We start from the raw sequence: 26,998 nt of genomic DNA on the forward strand, positions 1-26,998 counted from the left end.
TCAAAAAGCGAGTATACCAGTAAGGTCAGATATGAAATGTGTCTTCTCCTCTGTAGCGATTCTCTGCTGCTTTCGTTTCTCGGGCGGGCCTTCTTCACGCATGTGCTCCATGTGCGGGATAAACCCCGCCCCTCTCTTCCCACTGGCCTTTTCCCCCCTCGCAGCTCAAACTCCCGCTCACGCGCTCAGTTCCTCGGCTCTCCGGGAGAAAAGTGTCGCGCGGTTCCTCGGAATAAAGTCTGGAAACATGGGGGAAGCCCGGACTCCGGCGCGGATGTTTTTGTGGAGCATGGCGGCGGTGTATTTGTTCGCGTTTGCATCCATATACATCCAGATACCAGGTAGGAAGTGACGCTTAGCTAAGCTGAGCTTATTTCACAGGGCGGTAGTTAGTTAGCTGGTGGAGCTTGGGCGCGGCGCTTATAGCCAGCCTTGCATTAAACTTCCCCATAAACACACACAGACTGTCCAGCAGCGCTGCGGAATAACCGCCACCATCCAGCAGCACCATGTGCATCCAGCCCTGCTGACCCAGTTCATCAGCCTGCTGCAGGGGCAGCAGGGTCCGGGCAGGACTGGAGCTCTGCAGCAGCTGAATGCTGAAGCTCGTGCACTTCTTTCTGTTTCTGTCTCGTGGCAGCCGCGCGCGCTCAGCGCTCAAACTGGTGCCATCTGGTAGTTTAGTTAGCTCACTCATTCACACACACACACACACACACACACACTCACTTATAGCCAGACCCTGTGTTGGAGGTGTATTTAGTTAACTAGAAAAACGCACAGCTGTGGCTGCTGACCGAAAGCGATAGTAGTGGTGCTGGAGCAGTTCTTTAGTTAAACAAAAGCAAAGTTGATTCACTACTTCAAATTTCCCTAAAGCAGGGAGTAAACGTAAGGAGGAAAAGAGGGAGGGGGGGAGCTCGAGCTCAGGCTCAGCATCTCCTTCCAGCACGTGCGCGCGCGCGAGTGACCCGTCATCACTCCCCAAGTCCACGTTTATAGCCGAGCCTCCCCCTCCTCCAACTTCCCCATCCACACATACCTCCACACTACACTATACTAAACTGTACTACTCTACACACAAAACTGAGCCTGGGGATCACTAAAGCCCATTATAATAAAATAAATAATATAATAAGGAAATGTTTAAAAAAAATGCAAACAGCATCTTTAAAATGGCTAATTTTCTCAATTTCTCAAATAGTGAGAATGTCTTAAAAATAATGACAATGTTAGAGTACCTCAAAAACAATCACTTCGTATCTCAAAATAATGACGTAGTGTCTCAAATAATAATGTATCACTTTAAAATAATCACTTAGTATTTCACAATATTCACTTAGTATCTTAACATAATGGCTTAGTACCTAAAAATAATCACTTAGAGTCTTAAGTAGATTTAGTATCTCAATCGCTTAGTTTCTGTAAATAGTCACTTATCTTAAAAATAGTGACTTAGTATCTAAATCACTTAGTATCTCAAAATAAATTGTAATATCTCACAAAAAATAATGTATGTCTTCAAAATAATCTTAGTATTTCACAATAAGGACTTAGTATTTTAAAATAATCGCTTAGTATCTAAAAAAAAATCATTAAGTATTTAAAAATAATCGCTTATCTCAAAATACCGGCTCAGTATCTCAAAATAATGATTTAGAATCTCATTCAAAAATAGTAGCGTAGTATCTAAATAGTATTTCCAAAATGAATCACTTATTATTTCACAATAGCAATTTAGTATCTCAAAATAATGACGTTTTGTCTCAAATAGTGTCTTAGTATCTTTAAAAGCACTTAGCATCTCAAAATGACACGAAATATAAATATAGGTAAATATATAACTGGTTTCCTTTTTTGTTCCAGTATGTCATTCTAGGCCATTCATGGCCAAGTTATGGTACTTATATAGCCACAGTCTGTGCCCACATGTAATCTATTAGTTGAATTTTTTGTACAGTAGTTGTTTTGGGTCATAACAGGCCCAACTAAGCCAGTTGTGTCTGACTTCCACTGGAACTCAGGTTTTCCCTTACAGCACATGATTACAGGCAATGCATGAATGAGTTTAGGTTGTTATGGGTAAGATATGGTAACTGCTGCAGCTGACATATTTATGGTTTACAATAGCATTTATATTCTTGACCCATACATTGGGCAGCATTTGCTTTGAGGTTATGCAGACCCAAGTATATTAGCTGAAGCTAATTTCCATTGGAACTTATTGAGGTTATTTTTTTTCTTCTGTAGTTAAAGTTGCCAATTTGGAAATTGGCCCAGCTCTAGCAGCCACAGTTGTGGTTAATGGTGGTATTTGAACTTAAACTTGTACAGTATTTTGGAGGCCATAACTGGCCTAATTATGCCATTGTAAATTTGTCATTGTAGAGCTTGGTCAAGACATGATTTCGGATCATCCATGGCCAAGTTCAGGTGCATATGAGTCACATATGGCAACAGAAAATGTGTTGTGTGCCAATTCTGGCCCAGCTCTGGTAGCCACAATTATGGTTTATAGTGGTATTTGAACTGTGAGCCACATGTGGCCTACATGCAAGCTTTCATGGTCCAAATATGTCAGTTGTGGCTGTGTTCTGGCAGCCAGACCTGGACTAAGATATTGCTGTCTGTCCACGGTAGTATGTGGACCAGACGAAGGTATAAATGTGGGCCATATCTGGGCTATGATTCATTTGCTGTCTGGGTTACATTATATCTATAATCTATGTTTTAAAAAATGGTATATGATATACACTTATCTAGCTGTGGGTTCAGCATGGCTAATCTGAAATAAATGTGTATATAATTATTTTTTTTCGTTCATAAACCTGTAGATTAGGTTAATGTATGCTGGTATTGTATGATCTATAAACAACTGAACAAAGTGTAACAGTGATTTTTATAATTTGCTCCAGAGACTAAACAACAAAGTTATATAAACAATAGACCGTATAAACTCTTTGTTTGTTCCTGCAATGCTGGAATGCTTGTAAAATTGCGCAAGTGGTTTAATAATATTTAAGCCGAACCTTTAAACAATTAAAAAAATGCCTGTACGTTATAATGTTCTTACTTATTATAATGCTTGGTTAAAAAAACTGAACTGGCCTTTTTAATTAATTGCATATGACTTATTTTTGACAATAAATTGCTTAAATAGTTGACAGATACAATATTATTGTCAATAGAAGTGTTTATGGATTTTAATAATATGCATGCAAAATAGTATGAAAGTCTACAGCAGCAGTAAAATTATATTCCACACTATTAACTATAAACTTTGACAGTTAATCCCCAGATCACATGGGGATCATCCACCACCACCACATCATTGCACACACTGCAATTATTTCCTATAGAATAGAATAGATATCACTGTTTGCTCACAGACTTGTCCTTGTCTCTGACAGAGCAGATAAGTTAACACTAACAAAACAATATAGATGTCGGCAAACGTCATTGAGATGATGTCCATGTATCTGTAACAAATACAAAGCTCTGTTTGAGTGTTTGAAATATGAATTTTGCTATGATTACAATGGTTCGCATTATTATATAGTTCAGTTTATATTATTTCCAGCACCTGTCACTTCATTTTTAAAAGTTGTAGGTACACATCTGTTAATTGTGTGTTCCTGGCTGTTTTTGGCATTCATATTTTTCATATTGATAACTAAAATTAAGTAATATATTGTTAGGGATGTTCCATATATTGTATCGTATATACTATTAATATCTATTATACTATTAATATTAATAATATCACCAACATTTTTGACTATTGTGAACAATATTATATCATGCCATATCACCCACCCCTAATTATCCCATAAATTACTACTTTTTTGCTGTTTTTAGCAAAAGAAAAAAATTAAACTGGTCTTATTTCCCATTATATATCTACTAGAGACAGATTATAATCTGTCCAGTATCATTTATTTTACTTTAATCCTGGATATATGGAGATATTTGGAGTGCATTATTAGTGTCATGACAGTCTGGATCATTGACTTCTGTTTAAAATCTGATAAAAAAAAATGTTAATATTTTTTTTTCTATTATTTCTCAATTAGGGGTGTGAAATATCATATTGTATGCAATAATACATTTATTATTACGCATATCAAATATGATGAAATATTATGATTATTATTTAACGTCCATATCGCACACCCGTATATATTGTAATATAAATTTTGTTCATTTTGTCCAGCCTTTGCACTCCAGTGAAACAGGATTAATCATACTTACTATCACAATAAAAGCACATTTTGAATAAAAGTGCAAGAATAAAGTTTTGGCTCCTCTATAAACAGTAGATCATTAGTCGTATATATATTCTCTAAACAATATCTGTGCTTTCTGTTATAGTTCCTTAGTCTTGCACTTTATCTCTAGTAGAGCACAATACAATATTTAATAAAATTAGTATTGCATACATATGAATATTTAATTACATTTAATTATTCTGCACATATACACTTTATTATATATATATATATATATATATATATATATATATATATATATATATATATACACACACCAATTTACACATACACTTTATTTATATATATATATATATATATATATATATATATATATATATATATATATATATATATATATATATATATATATATATATATATATACACCAATTTGGGTTATTTTTTGTGTGGGAGGACTACAAACAACTGAATTCATTTCCATAGCTTAGCCGTGCTTGCCTGGGGCTGGTTGCTGTGAGCGTGCACAAGGATGTAACAGTGACCCAGATTTACAGTACCTCACTCGTACGTTGGGGAGGTTGCCATTCCTGTTTGCTTTACACAGCTTTACATCTTTGTCAGTTGGTTGTTATGAAAAAGGAAATCAAAAAACGAATCTGGATTTACTTGTTTTTAAGAGGAAGTTCAGGGCGGTTTGCGTTAGCTTTGCAGTAAATTATTGAATTTTAATACGTCAGACGTGGTGTAGGACTGATTTATGCTCTTTGAACTTTACACATGCTCACCTGTCAGCTCACCTGTGATCTCTGTGGACAGCCTGGTTCAAATAGTTGTTAGTTCTGGTGTTCTGGGCAGTTTTTTTAATTGTTTATGTGGGTGTTAGGAATAAAATAATGCATCACGAGGCATCAGCTTAAAGCAGGGATGGGCAACTGGCGGCCCGGGGGCCGCACACGGCCCTCGTCATCACTCAGTGCGGCCCGCGAATAGAACAAAAATAATTTCATAATTTCATAATAAAAAAAAATAATAATAAAAAAAATAATGTAATTCTACTTTTGACAAACAATAGCGGGCACGGGCGCTCTGTGGTCTAGTTTTCTGCTATTATTGAATGAGCTATTTGCAATCAGTTTTTAAATCTTTTTTGTTCTTTGTTATAAATAAGTTCAAATGCCTTTTGCACTTTTATAAGCAATTGTTTTGTCTATGTTGCTTATGAAGGACTTGTTATAATGAACTTATTTTACACAGAGGAACTACTGTATTTGCAATCAGTTTTTTAAGCAAACTTTTTGTTCTTTGATATGAAGGACTTCCTTTTTGCACTTTTGTTAAGCAAACGGTTTGTCTTTTGCCGTATTAAAATGCATTAATATGCAGAACATAGTTGTTGATAAATGTTGGCGCTGTAAACATAGATATAAATTCATATAAAATTTGTTCTTATTGAAAATCATTTGTAGCGTTTTTCATATTCAATTATTTGAAGTGCGAGGTCATGTGGCCCTCCAATGGTCATGCTGAAAAAAATGTGGCCCTCTCCATCATGGAAGTTGCCCATCCCTGGCTTAAAGGTAACATTTCAACTGCTTTGGTTTTAGAAATGATGAAATCAATTCTATTTCACATAGTGCCCAAACTTTTGCATTAGACTATAAACTTGCATCAAACAAGCACTTTTGAAAATGATGTAATGAATTTTAAAAAATGTGGTTTAAATCTAATAATTTAACATTACTTATAATTATTATTATTATTATTATTATTACATTGTGAGAAACACATTTTCATTACTTTATTACAAAAAATTACACACACAACGTAGCATGGGTATAATTAGATAAGGGCTGCCAAAATAAATTATATTTTACATTAGTAGGGGTGGGAATCGTTTACTATCTCACGATTCGATTCGATTTCGATTTTGGGGGCCACGATTCGATTCAAAATCGATTTTTGATTCAAAACGATTTGATTTATAAAAATTTCTGCTTCTGGCTTATGAATCTCATTGAAAAAAGCCTCCAAAATATACACTGGTCCTGAAGCAGGTAATGTGTTACAAAAACAATAAAATGTGCAGGAATGTGGGTCCTCAGTGACAGAGGAATCACTGGGATATCACAATGACGTTAATGAACAATAAATAAATAATAAATAACACTGCTTTATTACCAGGCTACTAGCGGTGGTGTGTAGGTGACGCTGCTGGGCTGATGTGATGATAGCAGTGGAGCGCTAAAGTTCAGGAGCAGCTGCTGATTAACTAGTTAATTTAAGGTCGTTGTATTTCTTCAGAAAGGGGGCAGGAGGTGGAGAAATTAATTCATATTGTCCATTCCTTAATTCCTCTGTGATGAGGAGCTGAAATTAGCTCTGATTAGCTTATTGTTATTTTTCCGTTCCGCCTTAAATGCTGCAGCCCGCTGCCACCTGTAGCGTTATTTAAGGTGGAACTGGAAAGTTAGCTAGTTAGCTAGCTAACAGTTACTGAAACTAACTACTAGCGATCTTTTTTATGCTTGTTATGAAGCATTCTGCCATAAAACATTGAAACTACACGTTAATCTAAGGTAGTATAGTGCTTGTTCTGCCATCTTACCGGTGATTCTCAAACACCTACGCTCTGTGTGTGTCTGGAAGATCTCCGTTTGAAAGGACAAGCGCTATCCCCAGGGTTGCCAGGTCCAACAAAAATACCCAGCCCAAAATCAGTCTAAAACCCGCCCCTCAGAATCGATTTTGGGACATTTTAAATCGATTCTGAATCGTAGTAAATGAGAATCAAGATTCTTATGTGAATCGATTTTTTGGCACACCTCTATACATTAGTGCCTTTTACTACATTTAAATAACTACTGGAGTAATCACTTATGGAAATGAATGATGACCCAGTTTGAAATGATTCTTAACATTTTTGTAATTGAAAAATTGTAATTTTAATTGTATTAAATTCGAAGTAGGAGTAAAAATAACTCCAGTAGATACAGATTTTAGCATTTTAGTACTTAAGTTACATTACATTACGTTACATTACATTTGGCAGACAATTTTGTCCAAAGCGACTTACAATAGTGAAGTACAAAAGTAATAGAAGTTAAAAGTAAAACACCATTAGATAGGGCCTAAAGGAGGTCGAAGGAAAATAATGGGATAGAGGAGTGAAGAAGGAAAAGAGATTAGAAGTAGTTAGAAGTGTTAGGAGAGTAAGTGCTCTTTGAAGAGCTCTGTCTTCAGGAGTTTATTAAAGATGGTGAGGGACGCACCTGATCTGGCAGTACAAGGTAGTTAGTTAGAGGTGTTAGAGTAAGTGCTCTTTGAAGAGCTCTCTCTGTCTTCAGGAGTTTATTAAAGATAGCGAGAGATTCTCCTGATCTGGTAGTAGAAGGTAGTTAGTTAGAGGTGTTAGGAGAGTAAGTGCTCTTTGAAGAGCTCTGTCTTCAGGAGTTTATTAAAGATAGCAAGTGACGCTCCTGATCTGGTAGTGGAAGGTAGTTAGTTAGAGGTGTTAGGAGAGTAAGAGCTCTTTGAAGAGCTCTGTCTAAAGGAGTTTATTAAAGATAACGAGAGATTCTCCTGATCTGGTAGTGGAAGGTAGTTTGTTCCACCATTGGGGAACTCTGTATGAGAACATCTGGATTGCTTCGTGTGAATCTTTGTTCATTGGAGGAGCGCAGCGGCCGGGAGGTAGCGTAAGCCTTCAGGAGTGATCAGTGCAGGTAGGAAGGAGCCTGTTCTGTCATCACCTTGTAGACTATTGTAAGAGCTTTGAATTTGATTGCTGGGATGCCAATAAGTACAGTAGTTACTATACATCTCAGTATATTACTATATACAGTATTGTATCTATTATGGATTTTTTTTAAACTATATTATGTGTGTGTAAAGATTGGTGGAAGGTTTGTGGAGTCCAGTGTTGTACGGTTATTAGATCCTACTTTTCTAATTGTATGAAAAGTACAATTTTAATGTGTGCATCATGAGTTTTCCTAAAATTCTATTTGAACAATCTCAATAATATATAGCTTTACAAATAGTATCACGGTATATTGTGAAATGTTGAAGCTGAACCCTTGTATCATATTGCGTATTAAAATAAATCACCAGGTTCCTGCCAGTACACAGCCCTAGTATCGATGGGATTAATATAACCTGTAATATTGCTTTTTGCTTTTGGCCCTGGTGGACTGATTTCTGTCATGCAGCCTGCAGAACAACAGTGCCTGTGTCTTACATTATAGCTTGCTCTCTCTCTCTCTCTCTCTCTCTCATTCTCTCTTTTGTGTATTATTGCATAAATTAATTGTAACATAAAAAAAAACTGTATTTTACACCTCTGATGTGTAATCCTGAAGCTGCTGTGGGAAAAATCATTGCCATCCCAGCAGTCAAGTAGTCTGACCTCTTAATAGAGTTTGAGTATTCCAGTGCATGCTGTACAATTACAGCTACATTCTTCTGAGGGCTGAAAGTCTTCCGCTCTGATTATAATGTAGGTTTCTCTTGCTTGGGCGGAGTAGCTTAAGGCAGAGTGAGATCCTGTGCCAGAGAATGGGGGAGAGGGAGGGAGGGAGAGAATAGGTCTGAGAGAGAGAGAGAGAGAAAGAGAGGGAAGTGAATGAAAATGCCATGACTCACACGTTGGCTTTGGCACAATATACAGCATGTTGGAGCAACAGTACCACGCTACCAAACACACTCGCCATAAAAGGTTCACTCCTGCAGCGGCAGGCTCTGTCGCCAAAATGTGGAGGAATACTTCCTCCCCCTTCTTTTTTTTTTTTTTTTTTAGTGACTTATAACCTGAATCATCACTAGAAATATGCAACCCTCAAAAATATGCTCTGCCATCTGTTTTCATACAACTGACCCCTGATCTCTATGCTGTTATACAGTGCGCACAGTGTGTGATGAGTCCTGTATGTGTGCTTTTTCTCACAGCCTCAGTAAATACACACATGCATCATGTAGTTAATCCTAATACACTGTCTTTGTAATCGGTATACTGAACATGACCGTACTGTTGCTTTAGTTGCTATGCAAATATATGCATTTATTTCCAAAAGGGGTGGGCGATATGGCCCTAAAAAAATATCACAATATTTCAAGCTGATCAAGCTGATACTTGGAGCTGGTCAGATCACATGATCCATATTTTGCAAGCTGCTGCAGTTCCCTGCAAGATCACAAGTTGCTGTAGTTCCTACTTCAACCGCTAGCTTCACTCGGCAGCACAAACTAATTTTCAACACACGCAGGGATTTTTACTCAAGCTCTTTTTAGTCAAACACTTGTTTGTAGAATGTGTAAAATGAGGTCTCCTGGGGTAGGCAGAAAAAAGACTTGCTACAACTAACTGGATACCCCTCTTAAAAGTAGAGTGCAATACTCAGCTCTGTACTCAGAAATCAGGCTCTTCTTTTTTTATATATTTAGTGCTCTGGAAAAAAAATAAGAGACCACTTTAGTTTTTATATCAGTTTCTTTGATTTTGTTTTTAACATGTATATGTTTGAGAAAAATGGACATTGTTGTTTTATTCTATAAATAACAAAAAAGATGCAGACCTTTCAGACCTCAAATAATGTGAAGAAAACAAGTTCATATTCATAAACCCTGGTTTTTAATCACAGTTTTTATGCATCTTGACATGTTCTCCTCCACCAGTCTTGGACACTGCTTTTGAATAACTTTATGCCTTTACTCCTGGCGCAAACATTCAAGCTTGTGATCTTCCATCTTCCTCTTGATTATATTCCAGAGGTTTTCAGTTTGGTAAAATCAAAGAAACTCATCCTTTTTAAGTGGTCTCTTATTTTTTTTCCAGAGCACACATTTTAAACAAAAATGTCAAGGCTTTTCCTTGCTCCTGAAATATCTTCTCTTTTTGATTTTATTACTGTGCACTAGTAGATAGGGAAAAAATATACACATTATAATATAATGTCTGTCCTTCCCATCTGTCCACTCCAATGCTTGTCGGACACTCTCAACCCCCCTTCCTAAAAAGTGTGTTTAGATGACTGTATGGAACTTTTCGGTTAGTGTAATAAGCAGGTGTTTTCGCTGTGTTCAGTGTAATTAAAGCTGTGTTTGTGTGTGTTTGAGTGCAGGTCTGTATGGGGATGAGGGCGTAGTGCCTGTGCGTCTCTCGATGCCCCGTGTGCAGAGTCCTCTGCTGGAGCAGCTGCAGGCCGCCCCGTCCCTTCTCTGGCTGGGTCCCACCCTGGGCCTCGGGCCCCAGCAATGCCTGGAAATCATCTGCCTGCTGGGGGTTCTGCTGAGTCTGGGAGCTGTGCTGATAGGAGCACTCAGAGACAGCGTGGTCTACCTCTGCCTCTGGGCTCTTTATCTTTCCCTCTACACTGTGAGTATCAGTCTGTGTGTTTCCTTGTATTTTATGGTATCAAACCATCAACATTTGAAAATTAGGCAGTAATGCCCTGATAATCAAAGGATACTCAGGATAAAGCCTCACAGCTAACAGCATGACCTCTGTGTCTGTGTCTGTGTCTGTCTGTGTCTGTCTGTGTCTGTCTGTCTGTCTGTCTGTCTGTCTGTGTCTGTCTGTCTGTGTCTGTCTGTCTGTCTGTCTGTGTCTGTCTGTCTGTCTGTCTGTCTGTCTGTGTCTGTCTGTCTGTGTCTGTCTGTCTGTCTGTCTGTGTCTGTCTGTGTATGTGTGTCTGTGTAGCCGCCTCTTTCATATATCCTATCTGTCTTTCTCATATGGTTTGATATAAGTCAAGTCAAGTCATTATCAACCGCTTCATCCATTAAGGGTCGCGGGGGGGTGCTGGAGCCTATCCCAGCCGGCATCGGGCGGAAGGCAGGATACACCCTGGACAGGCCGCCAATCCATCGCAGGGCCGTTTGATATAATTTCATTTTAATTTAGTATATACTGTGTAGTCTGATTTACAGGCTTCTGTGTACCTAACATACTATGTGTTAGGCTTAGGCCTGTCACGATATGATTTTTTTGTTGACTATATATTGTCCCAGAAATAATTACAATACATGATATTTGTTTATAATTTTAAGGTTATTAAATGCAACAAACATAATGATAACAGAATAGCATAAAAGCAATTATACACGTCTTAACGTCAACAAAATTTAAATGAATCATTAATTATTATTAGCTTGGGATTTATATACTTATTTCTTCACCTACTTTAGTCCACACTGTGTGTATGGAGTCATCTGGAGTTATTGAAGCATGATTGGCTTAAATACTGTTTACTGTTATATATGTGAACAAACATACATCACAATTATTATAACAAAAATGATTGAGGTCATGTTCATTTATTGTATGATAAATCGATATTGAAGTTATTGTGACGGTTCTAGTTGAGCTGTGTGATTATTTGTGGAAACACAGATGAGATAAATGCTATGAATTTACAAAATTGGATACAGTAACTTGTTGGTTTAGGGAAAACCTGTGGTCTGTTTCCAGTATTTTCAAAGCACTAAAAATAAAAGATAAAAAAAAAAGCAACTGGAACAAGTACAGTATTTGAACATTTTCTTGGCTTTAGAGATTGGAATCACCTTGTTTTGATGGTGTTTGCAATAGAGTATGCAAAACAGTGACACCAGCTTGTTGTCTGTCACTATTTTTGCTTTTTCCCTCCTCATATATACATATACAGTGCTGCTTGAAAGTTTGTGAACTAGTTGAGTGGTTTAGATTTTTCTTTTGTTTTACCATGATTCTCTTATTTTATCATCACCGGTTTTTGTATATGAAATGTTAGGTTTATGTTTATCGATTCCGTTTACCCATTTTGAGGGAACTGTGTGAGTTGCAAGCAGACTACATGAAACATGAAATCAGAGCATGTGCAAAAGTAAATGAACCACAGCTGCACTGGTAAAGTCAATTAGGTAAAAGACTCAGGTGAAACACATGTGAGTGCTCTAGTAATCAATTAAGCAGACCAATCAAATGAGACATCCTTGGGAAAGGTTTTGAGCCACACTGGTTAAAAGGGAGAGGAAACCAACCAAACCACTGTTGTGTCAAGTTATAAAGAACAGATCGACTATGCCGAGAGGAAAGGAGACATCTGAGGACATCAGAAAGAAGGTGGTGACAGCCCATCAGTCTGGGGAAAGCTACAAGACAATCTCCAAAAGATTCCAGCTTCATCCATCCACTATAAGACAAATCATTTACAAATGGAGGGCACTCAGCATCACCGCAACTCTGCCTAGAAGTGGACGGCCATCCAAACTTACACCAAGAAGCACCAGAAAAATAATAATGCAGGTAAAGGCCAACCCACGCATTACCTCCAGAGAGTTGCAGACCTCTCTGTCAGCATCTGGGATAAATGTACATGCGTCTACAATCAGGCGAAATATCAATAAACATGGCATTCATGGGAGAGTTGCTAGAAGGAAGCCTTTGCTCTCAAAAAAGAACAAAGTTGCCCGTTTAAACTTTGCCAGAGAGCACTTGGACAAACCAGAGGATTTCTGGAAGTCCATTCTCTGGACGGATGAGTCCAAACTTGAATTATTTGGCCACAATCACAGGCGCCATGTTTGGAGAAAAGTCAACACTGCATTTAAAGAGAAGAACCTCCTCCCAACAGTGAAGCATGGTGGTGGAAATGTTAAAGTCTGGGCCTGCTTTTCTGCCTCCGGACCTGGACGACTCCATATTATCCAGGGAACCATCAATTCCCAGGGCTATCAACAAATTCTTGACCAGAATCTTCTGCCATCAGTCAGGGAGTTGAAGCTAGGACGGAAATGGATTATGCAACAACGACCCAAAGCATTCCAGCAAAAATACCAAGGAATGGCTTAAGAGAAAGAAGATTCGCACTCTGGATTGGCCCAGTCAAAGTCCGGACCTCAATCCCATAGAAATGCTGCGGCAAGATCTGAAGCGGGCGGTACATGCCAGATGTCCCTCCAACCTCACTCAACTGGCGGAGTTCTGCAAGGAGGAGTGGACAAAAATTCCAAAAAGCAGATGCGAGACACTCGTTTGTGGTTACAGAAGACGCTTGGTTGAAGTAATGGCTGCAAAAGGAGGTGCAACAAGCTACAAACTAAAAGAGTTCACATACTTTTGCACTTGGCAGATTTTCATTTTTTTGAGAGATAAAATAATTTTGTTGAATAAATAATGAAAATATACATCTTTTTTTCTTTGTGTCCCTTATTTGGAAGGTCTGCTTTACAATTTGGCATTTGGATGTTCATTTCATATGCTTATTATAATTCTTCTTTAGAAAACAATGACCATGTTTGGGTAGTTCACAAACTTTCAAGCAGCACTGTATATGTATATATATGTATATATGTGTGTGTTTAGATTATGTGTCAGTGGTCTTATTTGTAGATCTCTTGTAAAAAATAAATAGATGAATTATTTTTTTTTTTATTGATTTATTTATTTTTGTTTCATATTTTTCTAGGTTGGGGGAGACTTTCTTCATTCTGAATGGTAAGTCCTGTAGTGTTGATCTAGTCCACTTGTGAACTGGTCCCAGTTCATCGGTACATCCAACAGCCAGCTTTTAGAAACCAGTTGTAATGTTGGTAATCCATTTTATTTATTTGCAAGTCAAATAATGAACACCTGCAGCAGTCGGAGGCTGTCTGTCTGTGTGCGTGTGTGTTTGTGTTTGTGTGTGTGCATACAGGTGTATGACAAAAGGTATAACATGTCTGTCTGCACATGCCCCTGACTGTTGAGACTGGTTTCACACAGACCATAAGTGTTTGGTAGATGATATCATTCCTGTGTTGCTTTATTGATTCATTGCATAAGAAAGTGCATGTCATTTCAGGAGTCTAATTAAACTTTGGTAATTTAGATTAAAGAATTTCCCCCCGGGGATCAATAAAGTATCTATCTATCTATCTATCTTAAAATCAACTTTTAGACCAGATCTTTATCTACGATCACACAGTAGGTGAAGTGGCCCAAATCCATATCTGCCAACTGTTTTACTGTTCTGTTTTGGCTGCATTAGTCACTCAGGTTCAGCATCATTAAACTGAAGTTGAACATGCTTTTTTTTAAAGGTGAAATCTAATGTCAAATTGACTTTGGGTGTAATGAAACCTGATGAATCCATACAAACCTTTGTCAGATTGCCCACCACCGTTCACCCCCAGCCTCCCAAAATACAGCCCTTTTAGCCGATGCTCCCAACAGGCTAAAAATGCTAGTGATGGGGGCATCTCTTTACCTATGCAAAGAAATCAATGTTTTTACACCATCAACAAGCTCAAAGTAGCTCCACACTTCATTGGTACACACAGTACCTTCAGCTAGTTTATTAAAAACACTGTTAATTCACACAGTACCTTCAGATTGTTCTCTGGGAGCAAATTTCTCGAAATTTAGTTGCGATAAGTCGACTGACGAGCAGGAACAAGTAGGTAGGATAGGGGAACTAATTGCAAAATCAATCAATAAAGTTTGGAGCTACTTTTAGACAAACTGAAGTAATAAGTAGAGATGGACCGATCAGTGTTTTTGGGGCCGATTCTGATCGCTGACCGTCTTTCATCTCGATTGGCCGATCGCCGATACCGATATTGGGCGGGGCCAAATGCCACATTAATGCCATTAATGACACTCTCTGCCCTCATAAACTGTAATTAAGAGTGCGCATCTGATTTAAGATCCATATTTTTAGTAAGTAACTTACTAAGTAAGAGCTTTTAACTAAATTCACAAATAGTTGGAAAGAACAAAATCTGTTTTAATGATGTTAATAAACAGTACAGCACGGAAAAAGCCTAGTCATAGTTTTATCGCAGCGAGGGACGAGGATGTGAATCACTTATCTAACCAGCCTTTACTGATTTCTGCCCCCAATAACTACTACACAAATAATTTTCTTCAGTAGCCTTCAACAGTCTAACCACTAAACCGCGTAATTCTGAGGTTAGCAGTGCTAACTGACCTATTTTTAATGTAATCCGAGCAGTGACTCCATCACGGCTGCTCTAAACTGCTGCTGTTAGCTGCTTGGGCTGAAAGATGAACTGTAGAGAGCTGTATTATCCAGTTAGTGGGGTTAAAACCTTTTATTTCCTACACAGATGAACTTAAGAAAATTGTAAAAACGCTCCAGACTGGCTCAGCTGAGCTCTGTAGCCCGTGGCTGGGCTGTAGCTCTGACCGAGTGAAGACAGCAGGGCTCATGCTGCTGCTGCAGCTCCTAGTGGTTGGACTAGTGGTTGGATGAGGAACTGCAGCTTCCTGTAAGCGAGCAGTTTCACCAGCCATCCACACACAGATCTGCTTTACTGCTTAACCCTAAACTCCTGAATCAGATAGGCTAAGAGATATATCGATATGATACCGTATATTGGCTGAAAATTGGCCGATACCGATACACTGCCGATCGATCTTTCCATCTCTAGTAACAAGATTTAATTAGTGATGGGTATGCAGGACTGGAATAGTTCTGGAACAGAGCTGAGAAACACTGACCTGTATAAAACACACTAAATAAAGAATGCTTATATATCTCTCTTTCTCTCAGGGACAGTCTGCTTTTGGAGGCGGGGTTTCTGGCCGTCCTGGTAGCCCCCCTCGGCCTCCTCCGAAGATCCTCCAGCGCGGCACATCACGATTCTGTCACCTTCTGGTTGACCCGCTGGCTTCTGTTTAGGCTGGTGTTTTCTACTGGCGTGAGCAAGCTGGCCAGTGGAGACCCGTCCTGGTGGGACCTCACAGGTGTGTATGATATTTTTGTGGTCTTCACTGATGAATATGGACCTTTCACTGCTGTCAGTGAAAAGAGCCAGATTGTTTCTCCTAGCCTGCTCTGAGCTTTAAATCCAGGTAGGAAAGTTTTCATCAAACTACGAACTCTTTCTGTTTCAGCGCTGAGTCGGCATTTTGAGACTCAAGCTAGTCCCACCCCTCTGGCCTGGTACGCCCACCAGCTCCCTGATTGGCTGTCGAGGCTTGGTGCAGTTTGCATAATGGCAGAGGAGATTGCCGTTCCCCTGCTGATGTTCTTCGCTCCAATTCGCGGTTTGAGAATCTCTGCGTTTTATATCCAGGTCAGTTATTCAGTTATTGATTGTGCTAGTATGTGTGAAGTATAAAAATTCTGTATTTTTATTAAATTATTAAGTTGTTAGGGTCTCTAAGCCTAATCCAGCAGTTTTAGGGGTCAGAGAAAAATGTACACTAAATGTATTTAAAACTGTTTATTTGGGTGAGTTAAAGCACTTCCATTTTTTTCTAGTAAGCTTAGAGTGCTAAATTTACACTAAAGCTAGCCGAGTTTAAGGCTAATGCAGCCAGACAGCCCAACACTGAGAAAACCTGATTGTTCCAGTAAGCCAGGGTGATATTAGCTAGCGATTCGTCCCATGTAGCTTGTTTTAACACGATAAACTCACAGACTACAGTCTGATATACTCGCCTCTAAACGGCGAAAGAGCTAGTGCTCAGTGCAGTTAGTGGGTCATGCTAGTGCTGCTCCAGCAGTGCTAGCCGGGGTTAGCAGCAGGCTACAGGCTGTTAATACTTACCTCTGAGCAACGAAAGGGCTAGCACGTAGCGTGGTAGCTTGGTGCTGGAGAACTAAACTGATAGAGTGATGTAAGGCCCATGAATTATAAGACGCGCTGACGATTTTTGGGAAAATTAAAAGATTTTAAGTGCACCTTATAATGCAAATAAACCATAAATTTACCAGAAAATTATACCTCAGGGGTGCCACACTCCGTAATAAAACAAATAATGAAATATACCACTTTAAATAATACTTTTTTCCTGATTATTTCATTTACACACCATTTTACTTGACTTACTTTCTTTATTTTTGACAGAGTTGTGTAAACTAAGATTTTTCAAATTGATGTTTAATTTCATGATGTCTCTTAATATTAAACTCCTTAATTACGGCAACTTTTAAACTCTTTGGCCCGTTTTTCTGTGCTAGAAATGCACACCCTCTCCGCTTTTAGACTCTTTGCCCTGTTTTTCTGCGCTAGAAATGCGCACTCTCTTATAAAAAACCTGCTTAACAGCGGGCCAACTTTCATTCTATTTCTAAAATACCTCACGGGCCGCTCCAAAAAAGGAAACGGGCCACAAATGGCCCGCAGGCTGTAGTTTGGACACCCCTGTTATACCTGATAGTGCGAGTGTAACCCCTAGTTAATAGAATCTTTTATGACATTTAAACTCTAATCTCTACTTGTAATTCAGACACTCCTTATTCTTATTTAAATGATTTATTGGTTCTCCTCCTAGGTGTCTCACCAGCTGTGCCTCATGCTTCTGGGTGGTTCCAGCCTGTTGCACTTGCTGACCATTGCTTTAAGCTTTTCTCTGTTGGATGATGAGCAGTTCAACATCCACAAGAAAAAGACCAAGACAAAGAGTATGAACTTATCTTTCTATGTTTACAAAAAAACGTTGCTGTAAATATAGTCATTTTACGCACAATGATCACTAAACGGACTGTGGTGGTTAGCTGTAATCATGAGTGTGGGTGTAATTTGTTTAATAATACAAAACATTGATAAACCACTGAAAAATTAAATCCTTCTAGACTTCCTAGAGTTATCATAATTTTGTTTTTCCTTTTTTTCCCTTTTTTTCAGCTTGGGGCCAGTTTTTGGGCTCATTTCTGATTTTGCTGGTGAAGCTGGCCGTCTACGCTCTTATTGTAGTTGGTGCCATAATTCTTTTCAAACTGGAGATCAACTGGGAAAAGAAGACTGTGACCTCTAAAACAGGTCAGCTAACATTTATTAATGAATTTACAGTGAATCAGGGAAACACTGGGTGCTGGATTGAGTCTGTGTGCCGTTTTTGGCTTTAACTATACTAAAGGTGTATATGTTGGGAGTGCCACAGCTCTTCACTAATACTTGTAGGAAATCCGGGTTTTATTGTGTTTTGGAAAGTTGAAATTATTCTGAAAATTGTTGAGAATTTTGGAGACATTGTATGTAACTATTTCATTAACGTTGTTTTCTGTGGCAAGTTTTTTTTAAAATAATTCCACACAACACACAAAAAAAGAAAGAACAATGTAGGGAAGATGTTTCAGCATGTGAAAATGGGCCTTTTTTTTTGTTTTGTTTAAATGTCTGAAAAAAATTTACATCAGTGATCCTGAACGCTGCCTGTCTGGACCCTGGGGTCCCTGGTTTGGGCACCACTAATTACGTACTCTATAGATTTTAGATCAATGTTAGGTTAATTATATTATGTTGAGGTTTTATAAGCTTAAAACTAAGTTTTTTTCACACTCAAATATACATTTATTTATTTATTTAATTTTTTTCAAGTTTTGTAGAAGGAAAAATACTTTTATGGGGGCACGTGGTATCCTTTTGGCACATTTAGGATGGGATGGGATGGGATGGGATGGAATGGGGCACACACTAACTATATTTGCTTTTGCTAAACAGTTTAAGTTATTATTATTATTATTATTATTTTGTAAGATTTTAATACTTTCACAACTGCAAATGAATGTAATGTTTGTTTCCACCACCAATCATTAAACTTCTTTCAAACACGTGTAATTCAGCACAGTTCTACAAGCCAGAGGAGCTTTAATACCTAAATAAATACAAACAAACAAGTTTAATAAGGCATTTTGCAACTGTGTTCCACAGCTAACCCTGCTGTGCGAAGGCTGTACTTTAGCCTCGTTGGCTCTGATTGAGAGTAGTGCAGAGGAAAAAACAGAAGTGTCAAGAAATAATAATTTACAAAAATATAAAAGAAAAAATTAAATACTAAAAAAGTAAAATTGAAGTTGTCTGCGAAGTGGTAGAGATATGAATCCTGCAGTAAATGGGAATAAATGTAGTTCCATTTCACCCCACTTTCTGCCCAGTATTAAAACCAGTCACTGCAGATGTGATATGAACTTGCTGATTGTTTTATTGCTTGTTTAATGCATTTACTAATTATATAATCATTTCTGTTTCTCTCTGACAGACTTCAGTCACAAGGCCTTTGATAATTTTCTGAGCCAGATTCAGACTCCGACCATTTGGGTGGGAGTGCTCTCCCTGACGTGGGAAGTGGTAGCTGCTGTGCTCAAGTAAGACCTGTGTGCTTTATTTATTGGTCTGCTTTTCCTCTTTTATTAACTCTTTGTGGGGAGGTTGTTAAGTAAATGTGGCTGTTCTCTGTTGCAGATGTGTGTGTGCCCGAGGCATTCTGAACAAGCTCCTGGCTCTCATTCAGTGGGCCATCTTTACTGCTGCTGCTGTGGGGGTGTTCACACTCAGTCTAGTAAGTAGCTGCACAAAAAGATTCAGCTGTGTCTGACCCACTTTATACAGGAGAGTAGAGCCTGCCTGAGTAGCCTTGTGCAGAGGTTGAGTGCATTTTAGCTCTATCTGGATGGGATTAGTTTCTCAGGGGGGTCCTTGGGTGATTTTCTTCTTTTTGGGGGGGTCCTCTGTGATTTTATTCCTGTACATAACTACCATGTACAGTATGTGTTTTTCTCAGACGTCCTCTGAGAAAATTACGGGCTGAATTATTTTTTTTACCGAACTCCCTGGTCCTCCAGTAATTTTATTCCCGTCCAGATGCACATCTCTGAGTTTCATCACCTCATGTTTAATAAAACATTTGAGCACACTTTGAGCACACGTTTCCACGGGGATCCACGTAAACACAACAGCAAGTGGAAATGGAGGAGCTACTGAACGTGATGTCATGTGTCTGAGAAAGCCAAAAAACTCACTGGTCCTCCTGTTTTTTCAATTGCAGTCAGGATATAAGAGTTTTATCACTGAGTAGAACCCCTAAAAAGGGCAGTGCACTCCTGATCTGTTTTTTTAAGCTCTTTTTTTAAGTCATTTGTGATGAGCTTCCATTATTAATGAGTCCACAACGGCTGGGCTGTACATACGCTTTAACATCTGTCAAAACACAAGCCTTTCTTTAAAGCCGTCTGTGTTTCTTTGTTTTTGCATTTTTATAAAAGAAATGTATAGAAATGAATTTAAAGGAGAACTCTGGTGGGAATTTGACTTGATAGGTGTAGTGAAACATGATAATGAGTACAAAATTTTGGTAAATAGCCCACCTCTGTTTTCCATCAGCATTCGGATATATAGTGCTTTTAGATGATGCTCCCAACATACTTACAATGCTAGTGATGGGGGGGATAGAGTTCCCTATGCAAAGATATTATTTTTTTATTTCATTTAAAAGGCTTGAAATAGCTCCAGACTTCATTGATAGAATCCTGAGGCACTGAGAACTTGCACAACACTGTTTATTCACACAGTACTTTCAACTAGTTCTTACTGGAAATGTACAATTCAAGATTAATGTTTTTTTTTTTTTCTTCTTTTTTTTGTGTGTTTTTTTTTGTGTGTCACTACACTACACTGTAACGTAAACATATGTATTAGTTGGGTAAAAAGGGTAGGCAAAATAAGCCAAAGCCTCAGCCTATACCTTTTCGGTTTGTATTGATTTGTTTAGATGCAAGATATAGGATGTTTTCTTTTTTCTTTTTTTTTCCCTTCCTTTTCTTTATCTATTTTTTTATGTATTTATATTTTGCAAAACCGAAATAAACTAAACTAAATTCCAGCTGTTGCTAAAAATTATATCAATATTTATGCATTTCTACATAGTTCATTTTGCAATCTGGAAATCTACATTAATGTTCTGTTTGAATAAACAGTGTTTTTGTTAATTTTTTAAAACATCTGTGCACTTAAAATAAGGCACTATCGGGACCCTCAGAATTCTACCAATGAGGTGTGGAGCTCATTGTAAGCCTGTTGGAGCATTGGCTAAAAACTCTATTTTAGAATGCTGGAGGCAAACAGAGGTGGACTACTCAATAAAAGTTCCTACTCGTTATTTTGTTTCACTACAACCCAAGTCCATTACACATTAGATTTCTCCTTTAATTCACAAACCGGTACATCTTCTGTATAAACAGTGGTCCATGTTTCATGCGTCTCTTTCTGTGTTTTTCTTCCTTGAGGTTCCATACACGGCTATGGCAGGATTGTCTGGCAAAATCTTACCCGGAGTGAGAAAGGCTTTCAGCACAGTGGAGAATTATCAGCTGGTTGGAGCGTATGGCATCCAGCACAGAATGGTTCCTCCTGCAGGACGGCCTGAGATCATCATTGAAGGCAGCACAGATAAGAAGTCCTGGACGGTGAGAGATTTAGTACTTTTGTATTAGTAATATCAGTAGATAGAAGAAGCTAAAATAAATTCTAAAGCACTTTTAACAGCAGCAGCAGCCACCATGTGCTTTTAAGCTCTCATGCAGAATTGTGTGGGAGGACTTTTATTTTAAAATATTTATAATTGCACCTGTTACACTGTGTAGGTGAGCCCTGGAGGCATCTAAACAAAAGGTACAACAGGTTTTAAATATGAGCTCCTGTAGGATATAGATAAATGCATTATGCAGATGATAAATGCATTCCTATTCATGTTGAAGTCATTACTAAAATTAAATACTGTAATATTGGCTTATCCAAGTATTTTAAGTTATGTTTAGCAAAAGTGTCTGTTCTAAAAACAAAAACGCAGAATACGTTTTTAATTATTAGTTAACATTTTAAATGTGGATTATCATGTACAAACCTTAACCACTAGAGAGCAGTGTTGTACTCTGTGGCCAGGTCCCCCTGTTTCAATTGCTTAACAAGAAATGCAATGATGTAAAACAACATTTCTTAAATATTACAATTTGCAAAATCTCAGTGCATTTTTTTTTTATATTTGTGCAGCATATTATAATACATTGAATGGAAACGCCTGTATTATAATGTGTTTCATTGTCTAGAACCTGGCCATATCAGAAGCATAAGTAGGATGTGTATAATCTGCAGTAGATATTAATGTAAAAGAAACACGTCCGGCTGCATTCCCTGCACTCTTTGATGTGACCAACCCACCACAAGTACATTTCAGTGATGAACAGCACTGAGCAAAAGCAGAGACAAGCTGCATCTCTGCTCCGTGTCTGTGCAATAAGTTCTCTCTTTGTTCTCTCATTAGTAGAAACTATAATAAACAGTAAAAATGTGTGGTGTTCATTAAAGTGAAATGTTAGTAAGAAGAATACAATCAGAACACACTCCATCCACAATGTATTTATTATATAAACTATGTATTTATTTTAATATGCTAGGGATGCTTTCTGTGCAGATAAATAGCTTTGCAGCTGTTTTTAATTATTATTTATTTTAATAAATGGGATTTAATCATATTCACAGTATTTTACAAGTTTGTTTCTAGTAGTGCAAAGTAATGTGTATACAAAGGCTTTACTGAAAATGCTTAATGTTTTGTAATGGCTTATTAGATTTTTTTTTTTGAGGGGGTATTTTACTCAGTATTAATTTTCAAGTCTATCCGAATTTATCCAGCTTATTTATTATATAAACCAATTTTTATTATAATATAGTTAGTAAAATAGTAATAAGTGGTTTTAATTTTTATTAAAAATTTATAATAAAATTATAATTTTAAAAATCCATTTGTTAAAAACAATATTCACATTATTTTACTATTTTGTTTCTTCCAGTGTAAAATAATGGACATGCACAACGTTTTACTAGGAAATGCTTAGTGTTTTGTAATGGTGTATTCGATATTTCTTTTCTTTTTTTTTGGGGTGGTTATTTTCAAATCCATCTATAAAAATATTTTAATTTGCAACTGTTTAATTAATTTATTTTGTACGTTTATACTTTTTTTTATTAATGTTATTCAGTAAAGCTGTCCTATCCTATTGATAAAATAAAGAGGAGACAAAGGTATCTGAAAGCAGAGTACAACATTGCTATCTAGCAGTCAAAGCTCAACACAAAATGAATTGCTGCCTTTACTGTTAATTCAAAATCAATACTGTGTTTTTGAGAATTAATACAGTATTCCCAAACATGCTACTGCAATACTGTGATGCACAAATATTTTGTAAAGCTGTATAGGACACTATTTAGTGCATGTACAACTTTTTATTTAACCATTTTATTTTAACAATTTTGTGGTAGAACACTATTTACCACACTTAACACATTTTTACTATTGCAGGAACTGAGCTTTATGTATAAGCCGGACAGTTTGACCAAGATTCCTCCGGTTGTTGGGCCCCACCAGCCTCGGCTAGACTGGCTTCTGTGGGAGGCTGCTCGTGGGGAGCACGACCAGAACCCCTGGTTTACGGGCTTAGTTAACAGTCTACTGGAGGGCAAAGCTGACGGTAAGATATATATTTAAGCAGTTGTAATATACTAGGAGTGAAAATGCACTTCAATTCATAGTTGAGTATCGGCCTGAAATTGATTATTCAACGACATCCCTTATGGAATCCATTGTAATTAAATAATAGTTAAACATAGATACAGTCTAGGGGGCCATGAGTGGTCCAGTGGACTAAGGTGCTCCCTCTCTGATCAGGAGATCGCTGGTTTGAATCCTGTTCATGTAGATTCCCATCAGCTGCCGGAGCCCTGAGAGAGCACAATTGGCCTTGCTCTCTCTGGGTGGGTACAGTAGATGGTGCTCTTTCCCCTCATCACTCTCAGGGTGATGTCGATCAGTACAAAGGCGTCTGTGAGCTGATGTATCAGAACCGAGTCGCTGCGCTTTCTTACTAGTACGCTGTGATGCTACTCGGTAATGCTGCATCAGCAGCAGTTCAAAAAGAGGCTGAGTCTGACTTTCTATGTGTCTGAAGAGGCATGTGCTAGTCTTCACCCTCCTGGTGTTGGGCATTACTAGTGAGTCCTAATGAGTGGGTTGGGTGATTGACGTTGTAAATTGGAAGAAAATGGGATTAAGAATGGAGAGAGAATTTTTTTTTTCCATAGCATAGTTTCTTTTTTTTCTTTTTTTTATATTGTTTATAAAAGATAAGACTAGAAAGCAAAAAATAAATAAAATGTCACCTCAGAATCCACAAAAAGCATCCAGTAATGTAAACCTCCTCCAGTCTAACAGTCTGATTTGTTGTGATAAAGCTCTCTAACTTTCTCTCTCTCTCTCTCTCTCTCTCTCTCTCTCTCTCTCTCTCTCTCTCTCTCTCTCTCTCTCTCTCTCTCTCTCTCTCTCTCTCTCTCTCTCTCGCTCTCTCTCTTTGATTGATTGTAGTGGTGAATCTGCTGCAGGTGGATGAAGCTCAGTACCCCTTCAGCCAAACTCCTCCCACTTTCATTAGAGCGAGAGTTTACCACTATCACTTCACCCAGACCGCTGAGGATGGGTGAGTTAAACACCACAACACAACTTTATCACCAGCAAACACAGACTTTACTATTTTAGTTTTGTTAATAAATTTTCTTTTTGCATTAATGCTTATCTGTCTGTCTGTCTTTATCTATCTATCTATGTAACTATCTCTATCTAATGATCTATATATTTAAAGATCTAGCAATCTATCTTTGTATTTAACAGTATCTATCTTTCTCTATATCTATCTATCTATCTATCTATCTATCTATCTAATGATCTATCTATCTAATGATTTATCTATCTAATGATTTATCTATCTATCTATCTAATGATTTATCCATCTAACTATCTATCTAACGATTTATCTATCTATCTATCTAACTATCTATCTAACGATTTATCTATCTAACGATCTATCTATCTAATGATCTATTTATCTATCTAATGATCTATCTATCTAATGATCTATTTATCTATCTAATGATTTATCTATCTATCTATCTATCTATCTAATGATTTATCTATCTATCTATCTATCTAATGATTTCTCTATCTAATGATTTCTCTATCTAATGATTTCTCTATCTAATGATTTATCTAATGATCTATTTATCTAATGATCTATCAATCTATCTTTGTATTTAACAATCTGTCTGTCTATCGATTTGTCTATCTCTATCTATCTCTCTATATCTATTTATCGACAAAACCTTCCTGTATTGTGTGTTGTAACATTCCTGTATTGTGTGTTTTGTATATCAGGACTCATCCGCAGGCCTGGTGGAAGAGGCAGTATGTGAGGGAGTTCTTTCCTGTAGTGCAGTTGGGAGACCAGACACTTGAGGGGCTGCTGAAAGAGGCTGGACTGAAGGTAACATCTGCTCATAACAGACTTTATCGTCCTTCTAATCTGATGAGAATTTTCTGTGTTGTTTAAGGAGGGTGTAGGATGTTTGTTTTATTGTTGCCGTCACACCATACCTTTTAAAGTGAAATAAAGCAAATGTATTTATATATCCCTATTTACAACTGATGTTGATCAGAACAAAGAATCAAATAAACTGTTGATGAGGTTACTATGCAGCCAGGTTCAGGTATTTCTCTACATTGTAGATTAATATTAAAGACATGGACACAATTAAGGGATGCATATAAAATTACATAGTAAACAGTAAAAAAAAAAAAAAAAAAAAAAAAAAAAGGAGTGTTAGTCCTCCAAATTAATCCCCTGATCTAAACCTGATGAACTGAGACTCGGATGATGATTTGAGGTGATTTAATTGGGATGAGCTGGAGCTTCAGAGTGAAGGAAAAGCAGCAGCAACTATTGTTCAGCACCTCCAGGAACTCCTTCCTTCAAGACAGTGAGAAAACTATTCCAGGTGACTCTCCCTCATGAAGACACTGAGATTAAACCAAGATACCAAGAGTGTGCAGATCTGTCCTCAAAGATAAATGAGCTATTTAAAAGAATCTAAAGTATAGATAATTATTCAGGATGTGTCCCTTGTATAGCTTTAATACAGTCTTATAATATTACAAAATAATAATAATTAGTTTTTGTTTTACATTGTAAATTTAATATTTTATTATTATTATTATTATTTTTTTATAATATTAAATTTACAAGGTAAAATTCATTTCAAATATTTAGATTTTGATATGTCGTTGACTATGTGTGTCTGTGTGTTAATTTGTCTAGGAGAAATTCCCAGTCCAGCCAATTTCAGACTCGCCTGTAACCCAGGCCCTGAGTGTGCTGCGGGGGCAGGTGAGGGGAATTTGTGGCCCTCTGGTGCTTTTAACCCTGTTTGCCACTGTGGCCACCATCCTCCTCCTGAAATCCCTCTTCTCTCGGACCCACACCTCTAAAGGACCAAAGCCTAGACCGTCCTCCTCTGAGCACAAGAGTAAGAAACCTAAAGAGGCTCCTGAAGCCTCTGAGAAAAACCGTCCTGCTCCCAGTCGAGGGGGGAAGAAGGATCACTCCGAAGAGAGAAAGCTGGACTCGTCGGACAGAAGCCCCCGCAAGAGAAAGTGAGCTCCAGCTGCCACAATCCACCACTCTCTCTTTCTCAGGAAAAAGAAGGCATGAGGGAAGATCTTGCTCTTGTGTATTTGTTTATCTAATGCCACAGTTGCCATCCGGTTTCTGCATTCATTAAAATTATGTTCCTATTGTCCTGTTTGTGATCATCAAGGTGTTACTTTTGTCTGCATCTTTACAACATACTTTCTCTCTCTGTCCGTCAGATTAGATCTGTTTCTCAGTGATCAAATGTGCTAAGGGTCTTAAATAATAATTGCTCATCATCTTTGGATAACTGTTACATGTTTTTGTAATGATTCAGAGAATAGATCATGTCCTTTAACCCTGTTTATCTGACTGTAAGTCACAAGTAACTGCAAAAATAGCTTGAAATCAAGTGTTACTTTTGTAAAAGCACTTTTTTCCTCAAATGTTTTGTGTAACAATTGTCCCATAAATGAATGAACGATGTTGAGATGTATAATTTTGTCCCACATTGTAAACGGTTGACAACTATAAAAGTGTGATTTCATAA

The 26,998-nt window shown here is 37.6% G+C and overlaps 1 protein-coding gene across 1 annotated transcript; it reads left to right on the top strand.

The window, feature by feature from the left end:
• The first annotated feature begins 123 nt into the window (after positions 1 to 123).
• Positions 124 to 26,998, top strand: lmf2b (lipase maturation factor 2b). The gene is made up of 14 exons (XM_007252360.4): positions 124 to 341; positions 10,348 to 10,601; positions 13,675 to 13,703; positions 15,763 to 15,956; positions 16,107 to 16,288; positions 17,493 to 17,622; positions 17,846 to 17,980; positions 19,200 to 19,305; positions 19,403 to 19,499; positions 21,223 to 21,402; positions 23,295 to 23,463; positions 24,354 to 24,465; positions 25,197 to 25,305; positions 26,137 to 26,998. The coding sequence occupies exons 1-14, from the start codon at positions 248 to 250 to the stop codon at positions 26,473 to 26,475; spliced, it is 2,130 nt and encodes a 709-aa protein (XP_007252422.3). The 5' UTR covers positions 124 to 247; the 3' UTR covers positions 26,476 to 26,998.

This window comes from Astyanax mexicanus, chromosome 2 (genome assembly GCF_023375975.1).
Source record: "Astyanax mexicanus isolate ESR-SI-001 chromosome 2, AstMex3_surface, whole genome shotgun sequence".
Lineage (NCBI taxonomy): Eukaryota > Metazoa > Chordata > Actinopteri > Characiformes > Acestrorhamphidae > Astyanax > Astyanax mexicanus.